General features: G+C 41.1%; 1 protein-coding gene and 1 pseudogene across 3 annotated transcripts in view; one reads left to right on the forward strand and one right to left on the reverse strand.

Moving 5' to 3' along the window:
- The first annotated feature begins 2,642 nt into the window (after nt 1–2,642).
- LOC123592697 lies at nt 2,643–4,719 on the forward strand (annotated as a pseudogene).
- A 2,921-nt stretch (nt 4,720–7,640) lies between these two features.
- Nucleotides 7,641–27,031, reverse strand: part of SLC35D2 (solute carrier family 35 member D2) — a 59,618-nt gene continuing 40,227 nt past the window's right edge. For all 3 annotated transcript variants that reach the window (XM_045467850.1, XM_045467851.1, XM_045467852.1), the window contains 3 exons: nt 10,567–10,645; nt 8,971–9,053; nt 7,641–8,338 (listed from right to left, as the gene is read on the reverse strand). In XM_045467850.1, the coding sequence (XP_045323806.1) occupies nt 8,236–8,338; nt 8,971–9,053; nt 10,567–10,645 (265 nt within the window). In that variant the 3' untranslated portion in view covers nt 7,641–8,235. The remainder of the gene's footprint in view (nt 8,339–8,970; nt 9,054–10,566; nt 10,646–27,031) is intronic.

Consider the following 27,031-nt stretch of genomic DNA (forward strand, 5'->3'; position numbering starts at 1 on the left):
CTGAAGTCGGACGCTTAACCGACTGCGCCACCCAGGCGCCCCAAAAATATATTTTTTTTAAATAAACAAAGCAGCTTAGTGGTTGTCTAGGGCTAGGGCTATGATTAGAAATTGACTGGAAATGGGATGAAGGCTCTTTCTGTGGTGATGATGGATACATTCTCAAATTATTTGGTGATGGGTGCACAGCTCTATATATTGACCAACAAATCAGTAAACACTTGCAATTGGTAAATTTTATGGTATTTAAATAATACCTCAATAAATCTGTGTTTTAACATTGACAGAGCTAGGATGTAAACCCAGGCCATCTGATTCCAGAAGCCACCCTCACACAACTAGTGCCTTCCTATACAACCATAACAAGAGAATAATATCGCAGTTGGAAAATGCAAGTCATCTAGATGTCAGCAATTTCCTCAATTGGTTTCCTAAATAAAATGCACGGTACTGGACCATTCCATTCAAAACTACATACATGGTAACACTATCCGCTCCCTGCTCTTCAAGCCAATACCATGCCAATACCTCAAGTCTGAGACAGGAATGCATGAACAACTCAGTCTAGAAGAGTTGCCCAAAAGGGAAGTCCCCAATCCCCTGGGGAGTTCTGAAAAAAGAAATTACCTCCCTCAAGTAATTTTAGTATCCCTAAAAAGCCAATTGCACAATAACATTCCATCACAAAGCTGTAAGGGCTAAGAGAGAGCATAGAGTAGAGTCTACCAAATGTGGAACTTCCATTTTTCTCTCCATGGAGTCAGGACACATGACTTTCCTAGCATCAGTGTGTGATAATATGCATGGAGTATTGCCAAACCAAACCTCAATGTTCAGACTTTTACTGGGGCTTCATTACATAGACATGATTGATTGCCCATATGGCTGATGTCAGTCTCCAGCCTCCCCAGGCCTCACCCAGGGTCCCCACCCTAAACCACATTATTGGTCTTCCTGGTGTGGCCAGCCCCCATCCTAAATCATACTGTCAGACTATCCAGTATGACCCAGAGACACGAGGCAAACAGTAACATTTCTATCAGGCATAATATTCCAAGGGCATAGAATTACCTAGAATCCAAGGGCAAAGGCCAGACATCTTTTTGTGTAAGGTCAAATTCTTTACTGCACAGACTCCCTCTTCTGGGCACACTGTCTGAGCCACTACTCTGAATGCTGGGCAAGGTGGTAGCCTCTGGTCTTGTCTGCTTGCCTCTCCCTACATCAAACCTCTGCCCTATGATCAAGTTGGGGCAGGGTGATTGGGAACCCAATATTCTTGGCTTCCACACCTGGGTCGATCCTCCATCCTATGGGTGAGGGGTAGTAAAGGGAGGCCCTTTCCATCTGCTGAACTCACCAGGAATTGCACCTCTTCTACTTGGAGAAGAGGAGAAACAATGGCGGCCTCCCCTCCTTGTCAGATATAGTAACCCTTGATTGGGAGCAGAGAAGAGAGGGAGCCCCATCTTCTTAGCCACACCTACCTGGGATGGAGCTTCCATCAAGCTGAGCTGAGGAAAGGGAAAGGGAGAAAGTGTCAAGGCTCAAATGCCACATTCTCAGTGTTCTTGCCAAGTTTATTGGGCTTTCTTGAATCAATGTTTCCTCATTTGCTACATGCCCTTAGGATAGTTTCCAGAGACCTTAAATGGTTGTTTTTTACAGTTTTCTCTAGTTTTGTGTGTTTCACTGAAGAGTGGGTCCACAAAGCTCCTCACACGGCTGCTCCACCTTTGCATAGACCTTTAACCTTATACTCCAGGTAAGCAGTCACAGGATTTGAAGAACAAGGTTCTGTACTGTGACACAATTGAGGATCCACATTTCTGTTCTGATGTTCGAATGAGGAGGATATGGCAGTGAAGCCTAGCTGCCCTATTCCCATTGTCGGTCCCTCCCTGCTTCTCTCTCCTGCTCTCACGCTGGCCCTCCAGTTGCAGACAACTGACCACCACTGGCTGAAGGATGACCCCCTCCCACCAGCTGGCAGATACAAGGTACCTCTCCTAGGTACCTCTACACCCATTTGGACAACAAACCTCCACTGGTAGAAAGACCAACAATGTAACAATTTCTTGAGAAAACATAATCTGGAAATTTCTCTTTCCCTCTTTGGCAGGGAATCCTTCCTTTTTCTCAGTGCCATGGACCACAGCAGTAGCTTAGGGATGGTTACAGCCTCCTCCCCTAAATAATGGCTTTAAATGCCTAGAATAAAATACATAAAATTATAAAGGAAACCAATTTCCAAAAAAAAGTTACATTTTCTAAATATGATGTACTAAAAATATGCTTCTTTATGAACGTATTAAACATCAGGAATGAGTGGAAGGTCTGATAACTTAGAATCCTCAGCAGGGCATAAATGATTTTTCTGCAGAAACTGTAAGGTGATCTGAAAATATCTCCACTTCCACTGGTAACAAAATCAGAAATACAGCTAATACTACATTGTTTTGCCTACATTTTCAAATGAAAAATGCTAAATTTTGGTTAGGGAGCATCAGGATGTATTCTTTCCCTATCCACATTCACCAGCCCCCTAAATCCTATGAATCCCTGTCTGAGACACACCAGTACTAAAAGTATGGTCTGGACCAATAGCCTGGGATGGTGCTTCTCAAATCACCTGGGTCAAAATGCAGATTGTTTGTGTGTACCCCGACATTCCGAATTTCTGGCAAGTCCCCAGGTAACGCTGATGTTCTGGTCCAGGCTGTGGAGAAAAGGCTCGGAGGCTTATCACAGGGGGAGTAGAGGTAAGAGTCAGAAGGCACACAGACAGTATTTCCTGACCCTGACCATCTGCAAGGATGCCTTGGGGTTTCCTGGCTTCATCCCAAGGGGCATGCTTTCTTTTTTCCATGTGTTTCAGTATCTTATGACAGAAAAGAAACAGAGATTCTGAACTGCTGGGCACTCTCAGCTTCATGAAAGGTGCCACGGAGCAGCAAGTACCGGTCACCTAGGCTGTTGACCCTCACCAAGTCCCAGCACCCAAAATTGATGCACGAGCACACACATCCATTCACAGAAAGCAACAATGATTCACAAGGCCAAGTCACCAAGACTTTCAAGTTGAAGTGGTCTTCCACCTTCGTCCTCATCTGATACATTCCTAGCCATCCTCCCAATACACCTTCTCTGTAGAGCAACACTCTCTCCAGAGTTCTTCCCCACCACAAATAGAAATAAGAACGGTAACAATAATAATCACAACAGTAACACATTTTATTGGTCACTAGGGGCCAAGTAATGCCAAAACATTCTACAGGTGTTATCTCATTGAATTCTAGAATAACCCTTAGAGGAAGTGCTGTCTTCATCTGGTGGATCGGAATGGCTGTGGGTTGAGGGGAAACAAAGGCCTGTGGCCTCTAGCTCGGTGCCTTGCACACCTGCTCTGTGCTGGCACTTATTGCACCCAGCTGGTCACCACCCATGCGCTTCTGTCCTGCATACGCTTTTGCACACTGGCAAACTGAGAAGTTATCTTCTGGAACACAGGACAGATTATATTAATGCTTATAGCCACATCACGTCTGGGTGTGAGAGGATGACACATATCAGATAGACCAGGGTGCTCAGACATTCGTGAGGATCTGCTCAGAAGCAACTCAGCAACTTAAGACACAAGCCCACAAGGAGATACGTTTCCAGCAAGCACAGGAGTGCTGTTTCAGTGTGTTGCACCACGGAGCCTGCTTGGGATTCTCTTTCTCTCTCTGCCCCTCCCCAACTGCTCTCACATGCTCTCTCAAAAATAAATAAATAAACTTAAAAAAAAAAGACTATGTAAACTTTACTCAGAACAAAGAGCCACTAGAGTTAAACGAGCAGTGATGAGAAAAGATCATGTAAGTTGGAACCAGAACCAAATACAAAGACAAGAGAATTTATGTCTTCTGAGAAAGTTTCACAGAATCCTTCAAAAGACTATGAAAAAAAAAAAAAAACCTGTCACTGAGGAATACCCAAAATAGACTCCGAACAAAGCACAACCTGAATTGAGCATGTGGGGAGATGGCAAAGGGGAAGATGAATTATCCCCAGAAGAAATACAAATGTTTGAACAAGAAAATCAATGCCTCATTGGTGAAGAGAACAGCCTGTTTGATGACCTGGGGTAAATCAAAGGAATAGTGGTTGAAATTTCGAGTCTCTAAGAGATAGTCACAGACAAGGGTTTACAACAAGAAGCCGAAACTGAAGGCATTCACCAATGGGTTACAGAAGTAACTGAGGATATCAAGGAAAGCGATGAAGACCAGCCCTTAAGAAAAATGCTGGCTTCGAGTGTGGGTGCTCTTCTTCTGGTGATGTGCTCCTTCTCCTTGCTCTAACTTGATATGCACCCACCATAGTCTAGGCAACTGCTATGGTGGGTGCTGCCCCATTACTCCTGGCACACGGTATGCTGTCCTGGGTCTCCAACATCAGAGTGTGGCTTGTGACCAGATGTTATCCCAGAGCCACTGGGGGGAGGGAGGCTGAGATAAACATGTACTCTCACAGAAGGTACACCAAAGCCTGTGGTTTTAAGCTTATTTTGTAGCTGAAAAACAATGAACACAAATTGAAAAGAAAGGAGAAAATTAAGTGCAAATGATTGTGAAAAAAAAAGTAACTAAAGACTATGAAATTATGGACATTTGTACCTTCACTATTTTCCTGAGCGCACATAAAAATATATATAGAACACTTCTCTAAACTAGGTTCTATTCTCTAAGAAAACTCAGCTGTCCAAAATTCTAGTGCCTCTGTATTTGAGATACATTTAATATGCAGGAAAAATATTAAAAGAGCAGGAAAAAGTCTAAGTTAACAAATGGTGTCACTGTTATTTGCAGTACAACAGCTAGGAGTAAGCAAAATATCAAAGATATTAAGTTTATTTTCTTTGTCCCACCCAGAGTGGCTTTTACAACTTCTTTAGTAAGAAAAGAGAAGTCTGAAGATCTGGGGCATTAGGCTGCATTTCCCTTTTAACCTCCTTGAGGCTAATGAATCCCTTTTGCACCACCTCTCTGCCACCCAGCTTCCTCAGCTAATCTTAATTCCAAAGCCAGACCGAGCTCCCACCAACCCCACAGCTGGAGAATCTGGGTCTTAAAAGGTACTGTGGAAATTGCTAATTTCAACCCAGCTACGAGGGCTGCTGAGCTGCTCTTAGGGTGCCCTCTACTGGCCATGCATGGAAGCAGGAGAAGACGCCTCCATAGGAAGGTAAAAAAAGGGTCATATAAAAAAAGGCCAAGAAAAGTACTCAGGGTGATTACAGAAGAAAAAAAAAGAAAAAATTAAATAAGAACACCCAGGAGGCATCCCAACTATGAAAACAAAGGATTAATCATTTTAAGAGTAGAAAAACACAAAATCATCTTCCTTTAAGAATTCTGAGAATGAAAATCAAAAAAAAAAACATTTTGGAAGAAAGCAAAAACTTGCTACTTTTGGTTTTGTCACTGAAAACATGAGTTGATGTTTACAGTTGATGTTTTCAAATCTTAGCATTTTTGGCCTCCGGGTTTCAGAACTGGTGTTCAGGACACAAGAAAGTGTTACAACAGCTTGGGAGCCCCAAAGGTCAGACTCTAGGAGCCTTTTAAAAGGAAAAGGGAAACAATAAAGGACTCTTGCAACTCAACAACAACAACAAAACAAACAACCCAATTCAAAAATGGGCAAAGGGTTTAAATAGATTTTTTTTAGAGAGAGAGAGAGTGCCAGTGGGAAAGGGGAAGTGGGAGAGAGAATTCCAAGGAGAGTCTGATGCAGGGCTCAATCCCAAATCCCTGGGATCATGACCTGAGCCAAAGTCAAGAGTTGGAAACTCATCTGACTGAGCCACCCAGGTGCCTCAAATAGACATTTCTCCAAAGATACAAATGGCCAACAGCAACAGAAAAAAAACGTTCAATATCACTAAAAATTAGAGAAATACAAATCAAAACTCTTAGGTAGGAGATAACTACCTCACACCCATCAGAATGGCTACTACAAAATAAATAAATAATAACAACTGTTCGACAAGACATGGAGAAATTGGAACTTTTGTGTGAATGTAGAATGTTGCAGCAGCTGTAGGAAACAGTAAGGGCACCTAAGCCATGGGGTTTGGAGAGCTCCAGGTTGGTAAACACATCGATGTGTGGGAGGGTGGTGCACCCAGAGAGGGCATGGATGCACCAAGCCCCTTCCCACACACCTTTTCCTACGTATCTCTTCTTTCTGGCTATTCCAGGGCTGTATCCTTTATAATAAACCCTTAAGAGAGAGTAAGGCACTTCCTCTGGGTTCTGTGAGCCATTCTAGCAAACTGTGAAACCCAAGGAAGGGGGTATGGAAACTCCTGATTCATGGCTAGTTGGTCAGAAGCACAACCTGGGACTTGGGATCAGCATCTGAAGTGGGTGGGGGCAACCTTGTGGGACTGAGCCCTTAACCTGCGGGGTCTGCGCTAGCTCCAGGTAGTCAATGTCAGAATTGAATTGTAGGACACCTAGTTGGTGTCCAGAGAATGGGAGAATTCCTTAATATGAGGTCAACACCCCACACATTTGATGTCAGGAGTGTTATGTGTACAAAGGAAAGAAATTTTAATATCCAAAATAATGGAAATCAGGGTCTCAAAGACACATCTGTACTCCCATGTTCATAGCAGAATGATTCATAAATAGCCAAACGTCCATTGACAGACAAATGGATAAGCAAAATGTGGTATACCCATCCATATGAAGGAATATAATTCAGCCTTAGAAAGGAATTCTAACACATGCTACAACATGGATGAACTTTGGGGACATTAGTTAGCCTAACTAAGGTAAGCCAGGCACAAAAAGACAAATACTGTGCAATTCCACTTGTATATTTAGAGTAGTCATATTCAAGAGACAGAAAGAATGGTGGTTGCCAGAGGCTATGGGGACCTATTGTTTCATGGGTACAGAGTTTCAGTTTTGCAAGATGAAAATGTTCTAGAGATTGGTTGCACAACATGATAAATATACTTAACACTACTAAATGTATACATTCAGAAATAGTTAAGATAACAAATTTTATGTTGTGCGTTTTACAATTAAAACTAAATTTTTTTAATTTTTTTAATGTTTATTCATTTTCTTTGAGAGAGAGAGACAGAGAGTGAGTGGAGGAGGGGCAGAGAGGGAGACACAGAATCCGAAGCAGACTCCAGGCTCTGAGCTGTCTCAGCACAGGGCCCGATGCAGGGTTCAAACCCAGGTACTGCGAGATCATGACCTAGGCTGAAGTCAGATGTTTAACCGACTGAGCCACCCAGGTGCCCCATCCCAGCTCATTTTTTGATGGAGATAAAAATAACGCTCATCCATTCAGGGCTCCTTCCCACACACCACACATCTGGGAGGTTAGAGGAGCCTTTGGTTAAAGTCCAAGTGATCTGAATGTCAAAGCCCCCTGAACTTAGAGAGATGGGAGAGAAATAAGAGCTACTTAAATGTTAACAGGACACATGGAGTTTTGTTTTGTTTTTTTCCTGTTGAGTTATTTTACAAGTTTTTTCCAGCATGAGCCTTAAAAGGAAGATCACCCTTGAAGGCACAGTGAATAATTGACTATCTTTCTGCCTATCTCCAATAATGGAACAGTATGAGACATGAGTATAAATTATTTTTTTATTTTACTTTGATGACTGGGAAAAGATACCAACATATAAAATGAAATCAGAGCTAACAAATAACTTGGAGCTAACTGGCTAACTTTATTAAAATAAAGAAAAGTCTGCTTAAACTGAAAAAAAAAAATGCTCTCACTGGCACTTTGCTTTGGCTGGGACCTTTAAAATTAAGGCCAACGTGCTGATAATAATCACACCATCGACCTTTCCCCTCCTCTTAGCACACAAGGTACTGGCAAACAGCAACACAGATATTTGGATGGGTCACCAACCGTTCAGTGCTCTGCCTGTGCAAGACCTTTGGAAATAATACCTTTAACCAATGGTTTACTGTGAAAGATTCACTTTCAGATGGTAAAGCTCTGCCCAAATACATTTCTCAGGGCTGATGAGGGCTCGCCGTGCAGCAGCACATGAGGTAGATTCTCTCTGTATTTTGCAGACGTTCCTGTGGTGCTTTAAGCAGGGGGGTAAGTGTTGCCCATGACCAGAACATCGGGATCCACATTCCTACATGTGGGAATGCCGCTGCATGTTCCCAGTTTGCAAGCCAGGCTGCGATTCTGCCCCAGATCCTAACTCTTTAAATCCAGAGGGATGCTTTCTTCGTCCACAGATTGTTTAGGGTTTAACTGGCTGCTCAGAGTTAAAAACGAGTATCTCAAGCCCCCTGCCATGCTGAAAGGAGAAAAAAAAAAGTGAGAATAAATAAATCTCATAGGTGGTACCACCAGCAATTCCTGACATCTTTATAAGTATAGCCCGCTTAATTTGAAGGGAATTTTTCTCCTCAAGTTTATGGATTACTTGATGAGAATCACTCCTCTAGAAATCTTTTGGGGAAGAAAAAAAGTAGATCAAATCTAATACAAAACTTTGGAGAGAAACAAATACTTTATTATTGAATAAACTATGCTATTATCTTAAAACAGCACTCCATGTGTAGGACCCCAAAATGCCTTTCAAAAGTATCTCAGCCACTCCTCCCAATATCCTTAGCGGATGGTGCTCTGACAGAGCAGGACATCAGTGAGGCCCACTTCACAAGAGGAAGAAACATAATTTAGGAGACTTTTTTTGTGAGAAAGACACATGAATTAAGTTTGGATCTCAGCCCCTTGAATTTTCATTACACACGTCCCCATGATCCACGTGAAGGAGTATGTCATTAAAACAGATGAACTGAGTGATTTAAGTAAAATTATCTTAGAAACTGAAATGTCAAAACATCTTGCATTCTTTCACTTATAAATCAGACTTTTTAAAACTCATATTTTACTAAAATGAGTTCATTTAGAAATCCCACTTACCAAATATTTAACCCTACAAAGTTTAACACAGAGAAAATATAGTCTCCACCAACTAACATCCCAATGTAGGCAATGGATACATTCTGCAGAAAGAGAGAGAGGATTAGTCATTTTATTTTACTTTATTAAAGTTTATTTATTTATTTACTTACTTACTTTCTTATTTAGAGGGAGAGAGAGAGAGAGAGAGAATGTGAGCAGGGGAGGGGCAGAGAGAGGGAGGGAGAGAATCCCAAGCAGGCTCCATGCTGTCAGCACAGAGCCCAACTTGGGGCTTGATCTCATGAACCACAAGATCATGACCTAAGCCAAAAATCAAGAGTTGGACACTTAACTAACCGAGCCACTCAGGTGCCCCGGATCAGTCATTTTAAAAGTGAAGAATTTAAGGGGGAAATACATGTATATGGTAAAATCTGAAACTAAATATTTTAGCTTTGCTCAGAGACTTTAACTTTGCTCAGAGACTTGTAAGTACATAGGTGTTCATAGAGTATTGAATGAATAAGTAAAAAACCATTACACATGGCTTTATAAAGAAATAAGGTAAAAACCATGGCATAATTACAGAACACTGCATCACACACAAAAAAAGATGTGTAAGAGTTGAGTTGTCATCAGCTTTTCAGATCCCATCTCTTTACCATCATTGGGTAGTGAATTTTAATCATACTGACCCTAAACTCACACAGATCAGACATCCAGCAAATTCCAAGTAGTGCCCTGCCCTGGGTATTCTAGGAGGGTCTAGGCAGCCAACAGACAAGTCAACTGTTAAAGCAGGCAGTCTTTCTCACTCACTTTATTCATGTGAATAGAAAAACAAAGCAACTGTATGAGAGAACACAGAAAACTCATCCTCTTCTTCAGGACTGTTTGGATTCAAACGCACACACATAAAACACACCTACGCACAATCCATGAGTTTAGAACCTTATAAGTGAGCATATACCTAGATTGAAAAACAGTTCTTCACGGGGCTTCCCTTTCTTACACATTTTTTAATGCTTATTTATTTGCTTAATTTTTGTTTGAGAGACAGAGAGAGACAGAGCATGAGAAGAGGAGGGGCAGAGAGAAAGGGAGACACAGAATCTGAAGCAGGCTCCAAGCTGTCAGCACAGAGCCCAACATGGGACTCAAACTCACAAACCACGAGATCATGACCTGAGCCAAAGTCAGACGCTTAACTGACTGAGCCACCCAGGCGCCTCACCTGGGCTTCTCTTTCCTAGTCAGCAGGCTCTCCCAGAAAACCAAACCGTACTAACAAGGTACCAAACAAGGTATCTTGCTGAGTGCAGAAATTTGGAATTTTTCTCAGTTTTACGTCATTTTCCCAGACCATCCCCTTTCACCACCCCTAACCTTAAAGTGATAATTTGTCTCTCCTTTTTAAATCAACAAGCCCTCCCTCTGTTTTACAGATTGGGGGATGAGAAGACCTAAGAAAGGATCACCCAGGTTCAGCTGAAAATGCCACAAGCCTCCATGCTCACTATCCCACCCGTAACAACAATAAAATCAAACTCTGCTTCTATCATGAAGACTGGATTCATGGCTGATTTCCCAATTCCCAAGGCGTCACCCCCTTACCTTGATGGCTCCAACCACTGCCGTCGTGAGGGCTGAATTGTAATAGCTGCACAAAACTGTGGAGTACATCAACAGAAACCTGGGGCAAGGAAGGAAACGCTTGGATGTGTGCCTTACTGTGCTGGGTATAATAACAGATTAAGAAGAGTCCCCATGTGACCCACCCACAAATGCTTTAAACAAATAAAAAAGAAAAACGTACGATAAAGAAGTAAGAAAATCTGAGTCCATCTGAACACAGTATCTGATGTTTAAAAGAAGCTGATTTACCACATTTCTAAGTTTGGTTTATTAGATTTCAAAGAGTTGCTTAGGTGTGTTAAGCAACCTGGCTCATAAGCTTTGCTAGGGCTTTATTAGGGCTTAGAATAGCTGGAGAAAAATCAGGTGAATTGTATTTGTAAATGCAGTTTAAAATGCTTAATTTTTTTTGGTAAATGAGACCAACGTACACTAAATTGTTTAGGAGGTTTTAATCAGCTAAACTTGAGTTAATAAACCATTAATAAATAATGAAAGTAAATGCTATGTTAATACAAAAATTAGTAACTTTATAAAGAGAGCAACAGTATTCATAAACTGAATTTAAAGGCTTAGATTAAAGCCTTAAATTAAAACTTAGATTTAAAAAATCTAAGTTTTTTATGTTTATAATTTTCATAAATTCAACATTAATTCATAGCCCCAGGAACTATAAATAATCCTATTCATGCATAAAATAAAAAGATTAAAAAACTCAATATGATGTTACTGAGTGCCTACTCTGCTAGGTCCAGATAGTAAGAGTACATAACCCACAACATCTGCCCTGGAGGAGGTGAGTCTAATAAAATACCAGAGATTATAGCACAGAGAAGGGGTCTCACCCAACTTAGCGGATACAGAAAAGTTTCCTGCAGGCTTCCTAAATTAGTACAGACTTAAACCCAAAGCAGTCATAGTTTTTACCTTTATTTTTATTTAAAAATTCCTACCCCAGGGTTCTAATCATGCAACGTTTTCTCCATCCTAATTTTAGTGAAAACACCTCCACTTACATTCAGAATTGGAGAATACCTTGGATATAAGATCTCAGTATCCATGAGTGTGGACAAACTCATCAGCTGGGCAGAGCACAGAAGGAGCTCCCCTCTCCAAGGTCTGGAGGAGTCTGAATTAGCCAATGTCCTAAGTAAAAGATGGCCTCTAGACCAAAAGGCTGCACTTCTCAGTATCACCACCAGGTGTCCCCAGAGGGAAGATAAATAGATACACATAGATAGATATATAGACATGGATGTATAGATATATATAGATATATCCACAAGGATCAAAGTAGTGTATTACAATTTTCTTTCCAAGAAACAACCTTTCTATATGCAAATGTGCACCCTATATAGTCCTTTGGCTAAGAACAAGGTTCTAAACTAAAAGAACTTCTATTAATTCAGTACAAAGGAAACCATACCACTTTTAACACTAAAAATGTCAACCTCCACTTGACAGTAGTTTTGCTTTTAGCATCCGTGGATTAACAAAATGCAGATATTTAAAGGCATTGTTGAATTAGCAGCTTCTTGCCATTCTGTATTTTTTAGATCAGATATCATCTATGTACATTTGAAAAATAATAGCACATATATATGATACACATTCAGACAACAGATGCCAACAGTATATTTGAGCTTATAGATCTCCAAGAGATGGAGGTGCTCACATGGAAACCCTGGAGCAGAACTCCTGCTCCAAGGTTCTTACCATTTCTGAAAATGACACAAAAAAATAACTGATTTACCCAAAATTGTATGGCAAACCGGCAGCAGTCACAAATAGAACACAAATGACCTCGTTTACAACTTGTGCTGGTTATCATTCCATGAATGAGCATATACATAAATTCAACACAAATGTTCAAATAATAATGGGCCACTTTTACAGTCCTTTCACAAACCACAGTGGCACCCTAGCACATTACTCTAATTCCAGATTTCAAAGAATTTCAAGTAATCTCATCTCACCCATCTCTAGTAAGAACACACTCCTACCCAAGCTCTCAGTGGTGTGCCAGGGATGCCAAAATCGTGGGATAACTATGGTCCATCCTCCCAAAGCACCAATCTTACACAAAGATTTGATTTGTTGAGAATGTGGGAATATCTGCAGTCTTTAAAGTGCCGTTGCTCCTATGCCCCAGCTATCTGCAGGGTCCTGTTTTCTCTTATCTGTTACATCTTGGTGGGAGAAGTGAAGGTTCAAAGAATAAAACATTTTTTTATCCTGTGATTAGAAAATATTTGATACTTCTGTGTTTCCATTAAGGAATATATTACTGCTTCAGTGGGATCAAAAGATCTGCTACTGGGGCAGAAAGAGACTAGAATAATCACCTCCAAGGCCCAAGGCCTGGGTCAGCCACTGGTATGAATGAACTGGAGCCTGTAATTTTTCAGCAATATTAAAAAGACTTGCAGAGCAAGCTTTTTAAAATCTAGTTTGTCAACTTAAATTTCAGCCTATATTTTACTTTTGCCTGCATTAAATTATCTTAGGTCCCACAATCCAGTTTACCTTCCTGACATAATTAAACTCAATCATATGTTTTATTTACAAACTCCTGATTACAAACAGCATTTTCAAGAGCTGAATCTTTCTACCATAATTCGAAAAAAAATTAAAATCCTACCCTTTTCACCATTCCATTCATTTAACATATATTTTTTAAGTGTTATAGTTCTGTAATTATATTTCAACAGGGGACAGAGGTTTGGTGGTTAGAAAAAGCAAGTTTGAAATGCAAACTTGAAAGAGTGAAAATAAGTAAGAAGCTGAGCATCAGAATCCTCTGGAATCAAGGGTTGGGATGCATATGTATGAGCCCTAAGTCATTCCTTGAGCAGGGGCTAAAGAAAAGGGACAGATGAGCCCAGTACCAATTGTTCCGAAAACCAAGAATGTGCTCAGAAGCTTATAATGGCTTCTCTTACTGTGAAAAAATAAGTGATCCAATGCTTTGAGTGAGAAACTTCGAGAAAGGATTTTGAAAAATACACTATGCCAAAATTGGAGTTTCCTTCAAGAGCAGTTTCAGAATTAAAATTTGACCCCTGAAGGTAAAGTAGAGCTGATCCCTGAACAACACAGAAGCTAGGGGTGCCAACCCCCCCCCCCCAGTCAAAAATCTAGGTATAACTTTTGACTTCCCAAAAACTTAACTGCTAATAGCCTACTGTAGACCAGAAACCTTACTGACAACATAGTCAATTAACACATATTTTGTATATTATATGCATTGAATACTGTATTCTTACAATAAAGTAAGCTAGAGAAAAGGAAATATTATTAAGAAAATCATGAGTTATTGGGACCTCATCAAGATAAAAAACTTATTGGGGCGCCTGGGTGGCGCAGTCGGTTAAGCGTCCGACTTCAGCCAGGTCACGATCTCGCGGTCCATGAGTTCGAGCCCCGCGTCGGGCTCTGGGCTGATGGCTCAGAGCCTGGAGCCTGTTTCCGATTCTGTGTCTCCCTCTCTCTCTGCCCCTCCCCCGTTCATGCTCTGTCTCTCTCTGTCCCAAAAATAAATAAACGTTGAAAAAAAAAATTAAAAAAAAAAAAAGATAAAAAACTTATGCACAGTGAAGGAAACAATCAACAAAACTAAAAGGCAACCAATGGAATGGGAAAAAATATTTACAAATGATATATCAGATAAAGGGTTAGTATCCAAAATCTATAAAGAACTGATCAAACTCAGGGAGAAGCCAAGATGGTAGAACAGCATGAAAGTTTTTTGTGTGTCTCGCGTCCATGAAATGCAGCCAGATCAACACTAAACCATCCTGCACACCTAGAAAATGGATTTGAGGATTAACACAACAATCTGCACAACCTGAACCACAGAACTCAGCAGGTACACGGCACGAAGAAGTGAACTGGGGGAGAGAGAAGCCACGGAGGGAAGGGAGCTGTTTTGCTTGTGGAGAGAGGACACAGATAGGGAGAGAGTTCAGGAAAAGTACCTCCCCTCCAAAAGCAGCTGGAAAGTAGAAAACTGGAAACAGCCACAGGGACTGAACTAAAAAGGGAGAAAGGAGAAAGGAAAGGGTTTAAATTCCATTAAGACTCTATAAACAGGGGGAGCACAGAGTCTGAAACTCCACAGCTCAATACTTGGCGGTGCTCTGGTGGGAAGGGCAAATCCCCAGGAGCAGAGTGGAGTCCGGGAGGTTCTCAGGCCACACGGGGAGAAACGGTTCCACTGCTGGAAGGGCATTTGGTAGAGGTTATGCAGCCACCCAGTCCCAGCAGACCCCAGAGAACAACCACATTCATTGGTGCTGGAGCAAGGTCATTAAGGGTGAAGCCTGGTGCCAGATGTGTGTTGTGATTTTCCATAATCCCTGAAACACTGCTGCTACACGATCACGTGAACTTTTTCTGGGGCAGGCTGCCACCCAGCCGCAGTCTCTGGGAATCAGCAGCAGCATGGTCCCGCGAACATTCCTGGGTGCAGCCGACACTCAGCCATTGCTTGGTGAGACTCTCTCCCAGAGGATCTGAGTGGGTGAAAGCCACAGCCCCTCAGAAGTGAGGGGTTGGGAAACACAGCCACATGTGAGATAAAACTCAGGAAGGAGGTGCGGCCTGACAACCTGATGCCTTGGTCACAGACAGTGTAAAAGCGGGGAGTAGACAGAAGCCGGAGAAAAAGTACAGGTGTGCAGTTGCTCATTGGGGAGAGCACAGAGTTCCAATACTAGAGACTGGGTAGCTGGGTGATGCCATTTTCACCCCTCCTGCACATGCTCATACATACCTACAAGCACCACAACAATCACCCCAGTAATCTAAGCAGTGCCATTTAGTGGAGAATGGAGTTGTTGCACTAAGCCCCACCCAACTGGGCCAACCTCACTCTTCAGGAACATCACAAATCTCTCCGCCTGCCTAGTTTGTGGACTATAAAGTGCTTCATAGTTTGACTTCTAGGGGAAACCAATGTAATTTCAATCATATTTCAGTCTGTTCACGGGCCCATCTATTCAATTTTCTTTTTTTTTCTTTTTCATTTCTTTTCTTGAATACAGAGAGAAAAAAGTTATTTTTATTTTCAATTTTTATTAAAAATATTTTTATTTTTGGGGCACCTGGGTGGCGCAGTCGGTTAAGCGTCCGACTTCAGCCAGGTCACGATCTCGCGGTCCGTGAGTTCGAGCCCCACGTCGGGCTCTGGGCTGATGGCTCAGAGCCTGGAGCCTGTTTCCGATTCTGTGTCTCCCTCTCTCTCTGCCCCTCCCCCGTTCATGCTCTGTCTCTCTCTGTCCCAAAAATAAATAAAAACGTTGAAAAAAAAAATTTTTTTTTTAAATATTTTTATTTTTTTAACTATATTTTTTACTTCTTTTGTAAATTTTTCAAATTCTATTTTACTTCCATTTCATTTTATTCTATTTCACTGTATTCATTTTCTCAAATTTTTAAACTTTTTCTTTTTTTTCCCTTTTTTTCTATCAAGCTCCTTTCAATAACCAGACCAAAACATACCTAGAATCTAGCATCATGCATTTGATTTGCGTGTGTTGTTTTTAATTTTTTAATTTTCTTTTTTTTTTTTTTTTTACCTTATCAATTCCTTTTCTTCCTTCAAAATGATGAAATGAAGGAATTCACCACAAAGAAAGAGCTGGAAGAAACGACAGCCAGGGGCTTAAGCAACACAGATACAAGCAAGATATCTGAACCAGAATTTAGAATCATAATAACCAGAATACTAGCTAGGGTCAAAAACAGATTAGAATCCCTCTCTGTGGAGATAAGAAGTAAAAGCTAGTCAGGATGAAATAAAACATGCTATAACTGAGCTGTTACCATGAATAGATGCCACGGCAGCAAGGATGGATGAGGCAGAATAGCGAATCAGCGATATAGAAGACAAACTTATGGAGAATAATGAAGCAGGAAAAAAAAGGGGAGACTAAGGCAAAAGAGTACAAGAATTAGAGAAATTGGTGACTCATTAATAAGGAACAACATTAGAATCATAGGGGTCCCAGAAGATGAAGAAAGAGAAAAAGGGGTAGAAGGGTTATGTGAGCAAATCATAGCAGAAAACTTCCCTAACCCGGGGAAAGACACAGACATCAAAATCCAGGAAACACAAAGGACTCCCATTAGATTCAACAAAAACCGACCATCAATAAGGCATATCACAGTCAAATTCACAAAACACTCAGGCAAGGAGAGAATCGTGAGAGCAGCAAGGGGAAAAAGGTCCTTAAACTACAAGGGAAGATAGATCAGGTTTGCAGCAGACCTATCCACAGAAACTTGGCAGGCCAGAAAGGAGTGGCAGGACATATTCAATGTGCTGAATCAGAAAAATATGCAGCCAAGAATTCTTTATCCAGCAAGACTGTCATTCAAAATAGAAGGAGAGATTAAAAGTTTCCCAGACAAACAAAAATTAAAGGATTTCATGACCACTAAACCACTCCTGCAAGAAATTTTAATGGGGGCTCTCTGAAGGGAGAAAAGATGGAAAAAAAAAAAGAAAAAAAAAAAGACCAAAAGCAACAAAGACTAGAAAGGACCAGAGAACACCACCAGAAACTCCAATTCTACAAGAAACATAATGGCAATAAATTCATATCTTTCAGTACTCACTCTAAACGTCAATGGACTAAATGCTCCAATCAAAAGACATAGGGTAACAGAATGGATAAGAAAACAAGATCCATCTAAATGCTGTTTACAAGAGACCCACTTTAGACCTAAAGACACCTTCAGATTGAAAGCAAGGGGATGGAGAACCATCTTTCATGGTAACAGTCGACAAAACAAAGCTGGAGTAGCCATATTTATATCAGATTATATCTAGATTAAAATCTAGACTTTAAAATAAAGACTGTAACAAGAGATGAAGAAAAGCATTATATCATAATTAAGGGGTATATCCACCAAGAAGATCTAACAATTGTAAACATTTATGCTCCAAATGTGAGAGTACCCAAATATATACATCAATTAATCATAAACATAAACTCACTGATTATAAATACCATAATAGTAGGGGACTTCAACATCCCACTTACAACAATGGACAGATCATCTAAGAAGAAAATCAAGAAGGAAACAATGGCTTTGAATGACACACTGGACCAGATAGACTTAACAGATTGTTTCAGAACATTTCATCCTAAAGCAGCAGAATATACATTCTTCTCCAGTGCACATGGAACATTCTCCAGAATAGATTACATACTGGGACACAAATCAGTCCTCAACAAGCACAAAAAGATTGAGGTTATACTGTGCATAGTTTCAGACCACAACGCTATGAAACTCGAAATCAACCACAAGAAAAAATTTGGAAAGATAACAAATACTTGGAGCCTAAAGAACATCCTACTAAAGAATGAATGGGTAAACCAAGAAGTTAAAGAGGCAATTAAAAAGTACATGGAAGCCAATGAAAATGATAACACTACCACCCAAAACCTCTGGGATGCAAAGGCAGTCATAAGAGGGAAGTATATAGCAATCCAGGTCTTCCTAAAGAAGGAAGAAAGGTCTCAGATACACAATCTAACCTTACATCTTAACAAGCTGGAAAAAGAACAGCAAATAAAACCCAAAGCCAGCAGAAGACAAGAAATAATAATGATTAGAGCAGGAATCAATGCTATTGAAAACAAAAACAAAAACAAACAAACAAAGAAAAAACAGTAGAACAGATCAATAAAACCAGAAGCTGGTTCTTTGAAAGAATTAACAAAATTGATAAACCACTATCCAATTTGGTCAAAAAGAAAAAGGAAAGGACCGAAATAAATAAAATCAAGAATGAAAGAGGAGAGATCACAACCAACACAGCAGAAATAAAAATACTAAGAGAATACTATGAGCAATTATATGCCAATAAAATGGGCAATCTGGAAGAAATGGACAAATTCCTAGAAACATATAAACTACCAAAACTGAAACAGGAAGAAATAGAAAATTTTAACAGACCCATAACCAGGAAAGTAATCAAAAATCTCCTTAAAAAACCAGAGTCCAGGGCTGGATGGCTTTCCAGGGGAATTCTACCACACATTTAAGGAAGAGTTAACACCTATTCTTTTGAAGCTGTTCCAAAAATTAGAAATGGAAGGAAAACTTCCAAACTCTTTCTATGAAGCCAGCATTACCTTGATTCCAAAACCAGACAAAGACCCCACTAAAAAGGAGAACTACAGACCAATTTCTCTGATGAACACAGATGCAAAATCCTCAACAAGATATTAGCCAACCAGATCCAACAATACATTAAAAAAATTATTCACCACGACCAAGTGGGATTTACATCTGGGATGCAGGGCTGGTTCAATATCTGCAAAACAATCAATGTGATGCATCACATCAATAAAAGAAAGGAGAAGAATCACATGATCCTCTCGATAGATGCAAAGAAAGCATTTGACAAAATACAGCATCCTCTATTGCTAAAAACCCTTAAGAAAGTAAGGATAGAAGAATCATACCTCGAGATCACAAAAGACATATATGAAAGACCTACCACTGATATCATCCTCAATGGAGAAAAATTGAGAGCTTTCCCCCTAAGGTCAGGAACAAGACAGGGATGTCCACTCTCGCCACTGTTATTCAACATAGTATTGGAAGTCTTAGCTTCAGCAATCAGACAATACAAAGAAATAAAAGGCATCCAAATCAGCCAGGGGGAGGCCAAACTTTCACTCTTCACAGATGACATGATACTCTATATGGAAAACCCAAAAGATTCCACCAAAAAACTGCTAGAATTGATCCATGAATTCAGCAAAGTTGCAGGATATAAAATCAATGCACAGAAATCGGTTGCATTCCTATACACCAACAATGAAGCAACAGAAAGAGAAATCAAGGAATTGATTCCATTTACAACTGCACCAAAAACCATAAAATACCTAGGAATAAATCTAACCAAAAGAGGTGAAAAATCTATATACTGAAAACTATAGAAAGCTTATGAAAGAAATTGAAGAAGACACACACAAAAAAGGAAAAATATTCCATGTTCCTGGATTGGCAGAACAAACATTGTTAAAATGTCGATACTACCCAAAGCAATCTACACATTCAATTCAATCCCTATCAAAATAACACCAGCATCTTCACAGAGCTAGAACAAACAATACTAAAATTTGTATGGAACCAGAAAAGACCCCAAATAGCCAAAGCAATCTTGAAAAAGAGAACCAAAGCAGGAGGCATCACAATCCTGGACTTCAAACTGTACTACAAAGCTGTAATCATCAAGACAGTATGATACTGGCACAAGAACAGACACACAGATCAATGGAACAGAATAGAGAATCTAGAAATGGACCCACAAACGTATGGCCAACTAATCTTTGACAAAGCAGGAAAGAATATCCAATGGAATAAAGACAGTCTCTTCAGCAAGTGGTGCTGGGAAAACTGGATAGCAATATGCAGAAAAATGAACCTGGACCACTTCTAAGAAAAAAAATTTTTTTTATTTATTTACAAAAATAAACTCAAAATGGACGAAAGACCTAAATGTAAGACAGAAAGCCATCAAAATCCTAGAGGAGAAAGTAGGCAAAAACCTCTTTGACCTCGGCCACAGCAACTTCTTTCTCAACACGTCTCCAGAGGCAAGGGAAACAAAAGCAAAAATGAACTACTGGGACCTCATAAAAATAAAAAACTTCTGCACAGCAAAGGAAACCATCAGCAAAACTAAAAGGCAACCAACAGAAGGGGAGAAGATATTTGCAAATGACATATCAGATAAAGGGTTAGTATCCAAAATCTATAAAGAATTTAGCAAACTCAGCACGCAAAAAACAAATAATCCAGTGAAGAAATGGGCAAAAGACATGAATAGACACTTCTCCAAAGAAGACATCCAGATGGCCAACTGACACATGAAAAAATGCTCAACATCACTCATCAACAGGGAAATACAAATCAAAACCACAATGAGATACCACCTCACACCTGTCCGAATGGCTAACATTAACAACTCAAGCAACAAGAGATGTTGGCGAGGATCAGGAGAAAGAGGACCTCTTTTGCACTACTGGTGGGAATGCAAACTGGGGCAGCCAATCTGAAAAACAGTGTGGAGGTTCCTCAAAAAATTAAAACTAGAACTACCCTATGACCCAGCAATTGCACTACTAAGTATTTATCCAAGGGATACAGGGATGCTGTTTCAAAGGGACACATGCACCCCAATGTTTATAGAAGCCCTATCAACAGTAGCCAAAGTATGGAAAGAGCCCAAATGTCCATCCATGGATGAATGGATAAAGAAAATGCGGTATATATATACAGTGGAGTATTACTCAGCAATCAAATAGAATGGAATCTTGCCATTTGCAACTACATGGATGGAACTGGAGGGTATTATGCTAAGCAAAATTAGTCAAAGAAAGATAAATATCATATGACTTCACTCATATGAGGACTTTAAGATACAAAACAGATGAACATAGGGAAGGGAAGCAAAAATAGTAAAAAACAGGGAGGGGGACAAAAACATAAGAGACTCTTAAATATGGAGAAGAAACAGAGGGTTACTGGAGAGGTTGTAGGAGAGGGGGTGGGCTAAAAGGGTAAGGGGCATTAAGGAATCTACTCCTGAACAATGAAATCATTGTTGCATTATATGTAAACTAACTTGGATGTAAACTTAAAAAATAAATTAAACAAAAATTTTAAAAAAAGAATTTATCAAACTCAACACCCAAAAAACAAATAATCCAATAAAGAAGTAATCAGAAGACATGAAGAGACACCTTTCCAAAGATGACATCCAGATGGCTAACAGACATATGAAAAGATGCTCCACATCACTCATCATCAGGGAAATACAAATCAAAACCAAAATAAGATACCACCTCACACCTGTTAGGATGGCTAAAATTAACAACTCAGGAAACAACAGATGTTGTCAAGGATGCAGAGAAACGGGAACCCTCTTGAACTATTGATGAGAATGCAAACTGGGGTAGCCCCTCTGGAAAATAGTATGGTGGGCCCTCAAAAAATTAAAAATAGAACTACCCTACGACCCAGCAATTGCACTACTAGGTATTTATCCAAAGGATACAAAAATGCTGATTCTGAAGGGGCACATGCACCCCAATGTTTTAGCAGCACTATCAACAATAGCCAAATCATGGAAAGAGCCAAATGGACATCAACTGATGACTGCATAAAGAAGATGTGGTGTATATATATACAATGGAATATTACTCAGTGATCACAAAGAATGAAATCTTGCCATTTGCAACAATGTGGATGGAGCTAGAATGTATTATGCTAAATGAAATAAGTCAGTCAGAGAAAGACAAGTATCATACGATTTCACTCATGTGGAATTTAATTAACAAAACAGATGATCACTGGGGAAGGGAAGGAAAAATAAGACAAAAACAGAGAGGGAAGCAAACCATAAGAGACTCTTAAACACAGTGAAGAAACTGAGGGTTGGTGTTGGGATGGGCTACATGGGTGATGGGCATTAAGGAGGGCACTTGTTGGATAAGCACTGGGTGTTATATGGAAGTGATGAACCACTGGTTTCTCCTCCTGAAACTAATACTACACTGTATGTTAACGAACTTCAATTTAAATAAATTATGTACTCTAAGAAAAAAAGAAAAGAAAAACCCTAAGTAACAAAGACAAGTCACATGCTGGAATGAGATATTTAAGTATATAAAGCTAATAAAGAGTCAATATCTATAATAAAAATAGAAAATAATAAGGAAGAGAAAATATACTTACAGTACTGTATGTATTTATTGAGAAAATTCACACATAAATGAACCCACACAGTTCATTTACGTGTCGTTCAAGGGTCAACTGTATATGTAACAGAAAAAAAAAATATTGAAGCCATGCACTATAGGAAGAACCAATTCTGTCTGGGGTGAAAAGAGGTCAGCTCAAAAACAGGCTGACCTCAAGAAATAGAAATATTTAACAACAGTTAACATTACTGGGCATTTTCCGTGTCCAGCATTGTTCTAAGTGCTCATCTCTATTATCTCATTCAATCCACATCCTATGAATCAGATACTTTATTTCATTGTCCACATTTTAAAGATAAGGAAATTGAGGCTCAGAGTGGTTAAATAACTTGTCCAAGGACCCAGAGTTAGTAAGTGGCAAAGCCATGATTCAAACCCAGGCCATCTGATTCCAGAGTTCAGACACTTAGCTGCTGAAATAGTGCCATGATTTTAGTGTCCTCAAAAGACCCACTTAAAAAACAGACCTACCTAGTTTTCATCCTTAAAGTTGGGTAAAACCTGAAATCTTGATGATTTCATCATTTACTGATTTATTTATAATTGATACGCCTTTATGGCATTTTCATTTGCAAAGTGACTACTGATGACAAAAACTTTTGTAAAGTATTTGTTTTCTAAGAAACACATTATTAAATAGGAAAAAATGCATGGAGTTATACACAGATAGGGCCAGGCCTATGGCAGGCAAGTCCCAAAGAGTGGCAGCTCATATCCAGACCCCCCCAGCGCATCATTCACTGAGGACAGCTGACATTGGAGGGTTTACTTCTTGATTTCCTTCAAGGAATGACTAAGTGGTATAATGCAAGTAAAAAAAACCAAAAATTAAAAAAAAAAATGGAAACAGTATCTCATTGAGTTTATAGTGAAATGAGAAAAACTTTGAAATTTAGCTCTGTTGTTCATAGGTGAATCTGGGATTAGCCAGGGAAAAGTGCTAGTCTGAGTTTGTGTGATATAGGTTGAATTTTTTTTAACCAGAGAGAAAAGATGGTTTGACAAAGGGTGATTCACAAGCATGGCTTAGATTTTGTTTTCAAAGTTAAATGTCAGCCAACAACTGGGAAAACTACAAATATTTCACTTAACTTATGTTTCTGACAATGGCTACCTAAGTGCACTAAGGGACCCTCCCATTGCAAAGCAACCTATGCCTGGAAAGGACACACTACTTGAGAGATCACTGGTCTTGAAAGAGGCACAAGAGGTCACCCAAACCCTCTTCCTTTAAAAAAGGAGGAACTGGACACAGACTGATAAAGTATTAGGGCCAGGCAGGAGTCGGAGCAGAACACAACTGAAACAGAATAGGGGTGCCTTGGGGCAGAGACCTTAGCAGAACAGCACTGTCTGGAAACAGCCTTGAGCCAGACTCCATGTTGGGAGGGACACTTTAGCTCACTGAGCCTAGACCCTCAGAAATGCACACAGCGGTCCAGGTCAGGGGCAATGCCCGGCTGTCAGCAGGACCAGAAACAATTTGTCCCCACAGGAAGGTTTCTCAAATTTGCATTTTGTTATGAGCGTTCAGCCCATAACACTGATTAAGCACTGTGCTCACAACGACAAGTCACCAACCACACACAGTTTGACAGTCACAAACTATATACAACATTTAGATTCTTAAAAACTGCAGATAATTGGAATAATTAAATGAAGAATACAGAACAGCTATGTGTATAACATTTAAAGAAATGAAAGTTACTACAGTCAAAAGATCACCAATGAGAGAATGTTAGGAATGAAGAAGTTTGTAAATAAAAAAAAAAAATGAAACTTTCACAAATAAAAAATTGTTAAAATCAAAAAGTCAATCAAGGGGAGGTTGGAAGATGGCAGCGTAGGAGGACGCTGGGCTCACCGCGCATCCTGCTGATCACTTAAATTCCACCTACACCTGCCTAAATAACCCAGAAAACCACCAGAGGATTAGCAGAATGGAGTCTCCGGAGCCAAGTGCAGACGAGAGGCCCACGGAAGAGGGTACGAAGGGCGGCGAGGCGGTGCGCGCTCCAAGGACTGGCGGGAGGGAGCCGGGGTGGAGGGGCAGCCTGCCGCCCAAGCAGAGCCCCCGAGTCTGGCTGGCAAAAGCGGAGGGGCCTGACGGACTGTGTTCCGACAGCAAGCGCGACTTAGCGTCTGGCAGGTCATAAGTTAACAGCTCAGCTCAGAAAGCAGGAAGGCTGGAGGACAAAGGGAGGGAGAGTTGCTGAGCCCCCGGACGACAGAGCTCAGTTTGGTGGGGAACAAAGGCGCTCGCCAGCGCCATCTCCCCCGCCCATCCCCCAGCCAAAATCCCAAAGGGAACCAGTTCCTGCCAGGGAACTTGCTCGCTCCACGCAAACACCCAACTCTGTGCTTCTGTGGAGGAGCCAAACCTCCGGCAGCGGATCTGACTCCCTCCCGCTGCCACAGGGCCCCTCCTGAAGTGGATCACCTAAGGAGAAGTGAGCTAAGCCTGCCCCTCCTGCCCCCCCGTGCACATTGCCTACCCACCCCAGCTAACACCAGATCCCCAGCACCACAAGCCTGGCAGTGTGCAAGTAGCCCAGACGGGCCATGCCACCCCACAGTGAATCCCGCCCCTAGGAGAGGGAAGAGAAGGTACACACCTTTCTGACTGTGGCCCCAGCGGTGCGCAGGGGGCAGACATCAGGTCTGACTGCGGCCCCACCCACCAACTCCTGTTATACACCAAAGCACAGGGGAAGTGCCCTGCAGGTCCTCACCACTCCAGGGACTATCCAAAATGACCAAGCGGAAGAATTCCCCTCAGAAGAATCTCCAGGAAATAACAACAGCTAATGAACTGATCAAAAAGGATTTAAATAATATAACAGAAAGTGAATTTAGAATAATAGTCATAAAATTAATTGCTGGGCTTGAAAACAGTATAGAGGACAGCAGAGAATCTCTTGCTACAGAGATCAAGGGACTAAGGAACAGTCACGAGGAGCTGAAAAATGCTTTAAACGAAATGCAAAACAAAATGGAAACGACGACGGCTCGGATTGAAGAGGCAGAGGAGAGAATAGGTGAACTAGAAGATAAAGTTATGGAAAAAGAGGAAGCTGAGAGAAAGAGAGATAAAAAAAAATCCAGGAGTATGAGGGGAAAATTAGAGAACTAAGTGATACACTAAAAATAAATAATATACGCATAATTGGTATCCCAGAGGAGGAAGAGAGAGGGAAAGGTGCTGAAGGTGTACTTGAAGAAATAATAGCTGAGAACTTCCCTGAACTGGGGAAGGAAAAAGGCACTGAAATCCAAGAGGCACAGAGAACTCCCTTCAGATGTAACTTGAATCAATCTTCTGCATGACATATCATAGTGAAACTGGCAAAATACAAGGATAAAGAGAAAATTCTGAAAGCAGCAAGGGATAAAGGTGCCCTCACATATAAAGGGAGACCTATAAGACTCTTGACTGATCTCTCTTTTGAAACTTGGCAGGCCAGAAAGGATTGGCACGAGATCTTCAGTGTGCTAAACAGAAAAAATATGCAGCCGAGAATCCTTTAGCCAGCAAGTCTGTCATTTAGAATAGAAGGAGAGATAAAAGTCTTCCCAAACAAACAAAAACTGAAGGAATTTGTCACCACTAAACCAGCCCTACAAAAGATCCTAAGGTGGATCCTGTGAGACAAAGTACCAGAGACATCACTACAAGCATAAAACGTACAGACATCACAATGACTCTAAACCCGTATCTTTCTATAATAACACTGAATGTAAATGGATTAAATGCGCCAACCAAAAGACATAGGGTATCAGAATGGATAAAAAAACAAGACCCATCTATTTGCTGTCTACAAGAGACTCATTTTAGACCTGAGGACACCTTTAGATTGAGAGTGAGGGGATGGAGAACTATTTATCATGCCACTGGAAGCCAGAAGAAAGCTGGAGTGGCCATACTTATATCAGACAAACTAGACTTTAAATTAAAGGCTGTAACAAGAGATGAAGAAGGGCATTATATAATAATTACAGGGTCTATCCATCAGGAAGAGCTAACAATTATAAATGTCTATGCGCCTGAAATTTGGCTTGGGAAGATGGCGGCGTAGGAGGACACTGGGCTCACCGCGCGTCCTGCTGATCACTTAGATTCCACCTACACCTGCCTAAATAACCCAGAAAACCGCCAGAGGATTAGCAGAACGGAGTCGCCAGAGCCAAGCGCAGACGAGAGGCCCACGGAAGAGGGTAGGAAGGGCGGCGAGGCGGTGTGCGCTCCACGGACTGGCGGGAGGGAGCCGGGGTGGAGGGGCGGCCCGCCAGCCAAGCAGAGCTCCCGAGTCTGGCGGGCAAAAGCGGATGGGCCTGACGGACTGTGTTCCGACAGCAAGCGCGACTTAGCGTCTGGCAGGTCATAAGTTAACAGCTCTGCTCAGAAAGCAGGAAGGCTGGAGGACAAAGGGAGGGAGAGCTGCTGAGCCCCCAGTTTGGTGGGGAACAAAGGCGCTCGCCAGCGCCATCTCCCCCGCCCATCCCCCAGCCAAAATCCCAAAGAGAACCAGTTCCTGCCAGGGAACTTGCTCGCTCCGCGCAAACACCCAACTCTGTGCTTCTGCGGAGGAGCCAAACCTCCGGCAGTGGATCTGACTCCCTCCCGCTGCCACAGGGCCCCTCCCGAAGTGGATCAC

The sequence above is a fragment of the Leopardus geoffroyi genome, chromosome D4, assembly GCF_018350155.1.
Source record: "Leopardus geoffroyi isolate Oge1 chromosome D4, O.geoffroyi_Oge1_pat1.0, whole genome shotgun sequence".
Taxonomy (NCBI): domain Eukaryota; kingdom Metazoa; phylum Chordata; class Mammalia; order Carnivora; family Felidae; genus Leopardus; species Leopardus geoffroyi.